General features: G+C 33.3%; 1 protein-coding gene across 1 annotated transcript; it reads left to right on the top strand.

Annotated features, from left to right (window-relative positions):
* The first annotated feature begins 2199 nt into the window (after positions 1–2199).
* Positions 2200–2812, top strand: LOC108966151 (histidine-rich glycoprotein-like). Its single transcript, XM_018928911.1, has one exon. It carries the CDS (start codon positions 2302–2304, stop codon positions 2611–2613), a length of 312 nt encoding a protein of 103 aa, XP_018784456.1. The 5' UTR covers positions 2200–2301; the 3' UTR covers positions 2614–2812.
* Positions 2813–6000: the final 3188 nt, after the last annotated feature.

Below are 6000 nucleotides of genomic sequence, written 5' to 3'. Positions count from 1 at the left end.
TGGAAGCCAATGTGGCCTCTTTCAGTTCAGCTTCTTGCTCAAACAACTTGAGACACTAAATGTATACTTTTTTCATTGTTTTACTAGAAGTTTGCATTAATAGAATCACCGTCCATCATATAAATTTCCAAGTATTCGGAATGATGCACATTAGTTACTTTACCAAGGCAAAACTTTGCGCGCTTTAAAACTGAYATAGTGACTTCAATTTCGCTATTTAGCAGTGGTACTGCCACCCTCGACACATTTCGAATTTTATCTAAAGTAATTGTGGTCATAAAAACTTGTGAAAAGTGCACTAAAACCATTTGCCATTTCACTTAAATGCTTTTTTGTTCCGAGGCATCATAAAAACTTAGAAAAATTCACTAATACAGAGGAAGAAACGGGCACGAAAATCAATTTTCATTTCATTTCCTACTTTGTCGCCACAACGCCATGCCAAGCAACACATACATACACGARAACACATTGACATAAAAAAATGCATGTGTGTGTATGTGTGCGTGCGTTGGCGCTTGTTGTTGGCGTCGCAAAATTATTATCACCTTAGTTGGTCGGACTATTCATTGCATGATTCCATGCATACTCGTCTACTATATTAAAATGATTGGACATTAGGACAAGTGGATTTTCATGTTTTTCCACTGCCACAGGTATGCACACACACACACACACACACACTCGAGTATAAGACCACGTAACTTGACCGGGGCATTCGCCGGCCAACCGCTCATTCACATGACCATATTTCATTAGTTTTTATGAGTTTTTGGTACGATGGCGAACGCTTGGAAATTGCTTCATTCACGAAAGTGTAAAATATAACTTTTAGATTTGCTCCACTTGCGCAAAATTTCGGTGTATGCGTGTTAGTGTTACAGGTGCGACAGTTAGCGCCATTGGCCTATCTAAATTTCTAGGCCACCGACAAGCAMGACGAMAATTGCGTTAGGCGYGCAGGTCACYGCTTGGYTGGTTGGCTGGTTTGCGGCAAAGTCGCTAAGTTGAGGCGAAGGCACGTAGCAAAGTTCTTTAATTTTATGTCCCCAAGAAATTGTGCCAGGCACTTTAACCGACTGTTATGACTAAATATTTAAAGAGACTTATTGCCTTTGAAGACATAGCTTAAATAATAAAAAAAAAAAACACCGGTTTTAGTTGAAGGAGGTTTCAGAGCCGATGATAGGAGAAGGAGTTTTAAGTTGGATACAAGAATAATAARCAGGGAAAAGCATGAATAATGGGTGCATGATATCGATCAGGAAATGTTAACATCGTTGTCAGTAGGAAGAGGTAACAAAGCGCAGGAACACGCTTTGTAGATTTTCAGAGAACCCACACTTCGAACTYCTCATTAGTTGACCATTTGACTATTCGATTCATGCTGAATTTTAGAAATTTTAAGTAAAATTTATCGATAAATATCGAATTTTTTTTAAGATTTTTTGATAAAACTGAAGTAAAAAAWATGAATTATATGTATAGATTGACCTTTATATTTAATTAGAAATTCGAGGTATTTATGTAGTACTTCTATTAAAATCTTAATACAGTATATTAATACTATTCAAAATATTATAAACCTGTTAAGAACTTCMGTTCATCATATCGATTAAATGAAAWGACGAAAATTTTGTTTCGATTCTTCAAATAAATGTCGATAGTAAAGTGTTAACAATCATTTAAGTGCACTAACCTCAKAAAACTAAGATTACCTTGATTACCAGATACCTACAAGCTGAAGTAGACCCTGCATTACTAATATACAAACAATGTACCAATAGTTACTAAGTCGCGTACAAAGAATTTYCGTTTCAACAGTTTCGTGCTAGTTCGTAAAAATTACCGCAATTTCGCACTTTAATCGACGTTGATTACTCACTTCCACAACGAGATTAGTCACAGAACAAATGGTAAACCAACATTTATTAGATTATTCATACTTTTAGTTATGTCAGCGTCAATTAACCTYTCCAAATCGAACTAATGAAATTGTATTCCACCCTTTCTAAAGCACGTTACTCACTTTAASTAGATTAGATAATGTTGATAAAAGTAAATAAACAATAAATGATTGATAATAAACTACAGCAATATCAACAAGAAATGTGCGAAAAATGTGTTTAAGCTCTCATAAACATAACATTGATAACATTTGTTTGAAGGAGACTCTCATAATGCAGTCAAACTTGTCGAGAGCGCGTATTACGAATTAGTTCAATAGCTGGCGTGAAGAGCTAAGCATCTGTTTCTAGTTTTAACAAGTATAGAAATCTTTACTTTTTATTTTCTACAAAAATGCCACCACATGATCATCATGGACCACATCATCACTGCGGACCACCGCACCACCATGGACCACCGCACCACCATGGACCACCTCACCACCACGGACCACCGCACCACCATGGACCACCGCACCACCAYGGACCACCTCACCACCACGGACCMCCGCACCACCATGGACCACCGCACCACCATGGACCACCTCACCACCACGGACCGCCGCACCACCATGGACCACCTCACCACCACGGACCGCCGCATCACGGTGGACCACCACCGCCACCTTGCTGCTGTCCGCGAGTCATTTGCTGTAATATACTGTAGTTGACATCGGATTTATTAGATTGTCAAAGAAGTCTTGCGGTATTTTCGCTAGTTGGCGCTGAGAGCGCGYAGTTCTAGTTTTATTCGTCGCATCGGGTCATGCGACTACACGTTTCACACGCAAACACGTGTTTGATTGATTGTCGTTTCTTTTAAGTCGTTCGTGAGTTATAGCGTCGCAAACATTCAGCAAAATAAAGAGAAAATTCGGCATATATTACAGTACTACTACGATAAAGGCAAAAATTCATCTCAAGCCGCCAATAAAATTTGTGCAGTTTATGGACCCGATACAGTTTCCATTTCCACCGCACAACTATGGTTTGAACGTTTTCATTCTGGTGTAGAGGTGTTCGAAGATGCGCTAAACTCCGGAAGGCCTGTCGTCGAAAATTGCGATAAAATCGCTGAATTGGTCGAAGGAGACCGGCATAGTAGCAGCCGTAGCATCGGTGAAGAGCTAGGCATGAGTCATCAAAAAAAATTTTATGAACAATTGAAAATTCAATAAAAATACCGCAAGACTTTTTTGACAACCTAATATTTGATAAATGTGTTAATTAGTTAAACTATATAAAAAATACTTTTTATAATACAAGATACATAAATAAAATATTTTTTACTATTACTAAAGTGCGTTTTACTATACCTAAAGTGTATAAAACTATGTGAGTTTAAACAAAAAAGATTTCCTTTTGAAAAGAAAAATAGTTTTTCCAACTATTTTGTACCAGTTYTCCGAATAAATATGGATTTTTATAAAATTTGTTTACTCATTATTATTAGTTAATAGAAATAAAATAAAAAAATAAAAAAAGTGTGTTTCAATAATTTGTAGAATCATACTACCAAAATAAATACCAGAATGTGTCTAGTTAAGTTTTTCATTTGTATGAGATAAAAATGATCAGATAACACGAGTTAGAGTTGAAGAGCATACATTTTGGCGCATTGCATTTCAAAGAAGTTTTCAATGAAAACTGATATATTTCTTATGTTTTAATTTTTATCAATTTTTTTTAATTTAAATTCGATATTTATCGATAAATTTTATCGATTTTTCAGTAAGCAAATCAATATTTTTCGCTAAATTTTTTTGATAATTTTTATTAATCGACACTATTTAAATCGATCACCTGAATTATTTTTTTTACTTATGAATGAGTTGAAAATCATTGCAAACAAACTASTGATGATAATCGATATTTGATATATTATCGAATTTATAATTACATTYCAAGACCAATTCATACGAAAAATAAGAATTTAGAAATAATAAATTTCTTTTGATACAATTTTATATTTATCGATAACTTTTATGAATTATTGATAAAGTTAATTAGCCGAAAATTTTCAATTCGATTGCCTGAACTATTTTTGCTTACTTTTGAATGAGTACAACATTATTGCAACTACTGATGGTTATCGATATTTACAATAATATCGAAAACTAGTTCAAGTCCAATTTATGTATGTATACGGAAAATAAGATTTTCTAAATTCATTGAATACGGTACATAGCGTGAACTTTAGTCTTATCTAAATTTCTTTTCATAAAATTGTATGTCTATCGATAAATTTTATTAATTTTTAATTAGATGTCGTGAGTTTTTTTTTGTAGTTATTAATAAGTGCGTAATAGTTGCAACTATAATTACTGATAATTATTGAATCTCTAGTTCTATTTCAAGATCAATGTACACATACTTGTATAAAACATATTTCTTACTTGAGGAATATCAAAATTTTTCTTAACAAAATTCGATACTTATCGATAAATTTAATTAACGGAGAATTTTCMGTTGCCTACTTACTAAAGAGTAATTTAAAAAAATATATTATAATAAAAATCGATAATTATCGATAAATTTTATTAATCGGAAATATATAGCTATAATTATTGATCGTCATTATTCTAAAAACTAATGATAGTTATCGATAATGATAGTAATTCGTGTATACAATTACATTTAAAAATTATATTATGTTGTCTACTTATCCATGAGTATACAACAATTGTATCTATACTTATTGTTAGTTATCGATATTTACAATATTATCGAACTTAAAAATGCAATTCAATAATATCGTACAGCAAAAGTACAAAAATTCAGTTTTATATATATTTTAATTCATATTTTATTATTTTTCTAAATTTCTTTCATGCCACAAATCACGCGGTATTTCTCTGAATAAACATACAGCACTCCCATTGTAATAGCGCCCTGAAATATGTGACAGCACACGAACAGCGTGTTAAGTGTTGGCAGGTTGGCATTATTTCTTGCAACAATCGTAACAGCTTAATTGCGCCAACAAAAGCAACATACACAGTAAACCGAAATATATGCTTTTGTTTGTATGTAATGCGCAGTAAAAAAGCAAACGCCAAACACTTGAGGCACTCTAGCAAATCACATGAAAATCACTTGACTATTAAATGCGGATAATCCAACAAAAGTAAAGTTCCACACGACAGTGAAAAATTCGCATAAATTTTGGGCGCAAAATTATATATGTAAGTATGCGCCGACATACGAATGTAAATAATGCAAGCACGCCTCTAAAAAGTAGTCACGGCATCTCAGGTAAATGCTGAAAGCAAATAAATTCCATTATGTGCACTTGTTTGTGTGTGTTGGCGGTGGCTTGTATTCACTTTTGTTTGTAGTGTGTGAATTTAAGTGAGGTTTTTGGTCTTGAATTTCACTGTTTAGAGTGTTTGTTGTTTTTTTTCAACCAGAGTGTTTGTGTGGGCGTGTGCACATATATTATAGATATTTGRCTTGGCACGCAAACATGTCAACTGGTCCTCGACGACTCAACGCGGCCATAAATCTAAGCAATAATAATATAAAAATTATACCTGCGTTGCTAACAAAGGTGAAGGAGAAATATTTTGTGACGACTCTTGCTTATTTTAGTAAAAGAAATACCTAATTTTATTTACTACTAGAAAAAATTACAAAAAATTATTCAGATAATTCACGGATTGCAAGTTTTTCGGCCAGACATGCTGATTCTATATGTCAAATAAGAGTTGCTTATCAGCGGCGAAGGCCACTCATAACCAAACTTAACCGACTTTTATTTTATTTATTTCCTTTCAATATTRTTGACAATTATTATATATACTTACTCGCTTTTAAGATAACGGTTTTTACTATTTGTCTACACATTTTTAAGAGTATTAATCAGTTTACAACACATTATTATCTATCACTTCAAATATTGCAGTATCAGAAAAACAAAAAAATKTTAGGAAAAACCCGTACGCTCGAGTCATAATATGTGTGTTGATAAGAAATTCATATAAGTCTASGTATATGGAATTTTAGCTACAGTTTACTTGTACCGTTTAGTGAAGACAATTGTTTCCGCAATAAT

The sequence above is a fragment of the Bactrocera latifrons genome, unplaced genomic scaffold (genome assembly GCF_001853355.1).
Source record: "Bactrocera latifrons isolate USDA-ARS-PBARC rearing strain unplaced genomic scaffold, ASM185335v1 scaffold_157, whole genome shotgun sequence".
Classification (NCBI taxonomy): Eukaryota; Metazoa; Arthropoda; class Insecta; order Diptera; family Tephritidae; genus Bactrocera; species Bactrocera latifrons.
This window is presented reverse-complemented; position numbering and strand designations above follow the sequence as displayed.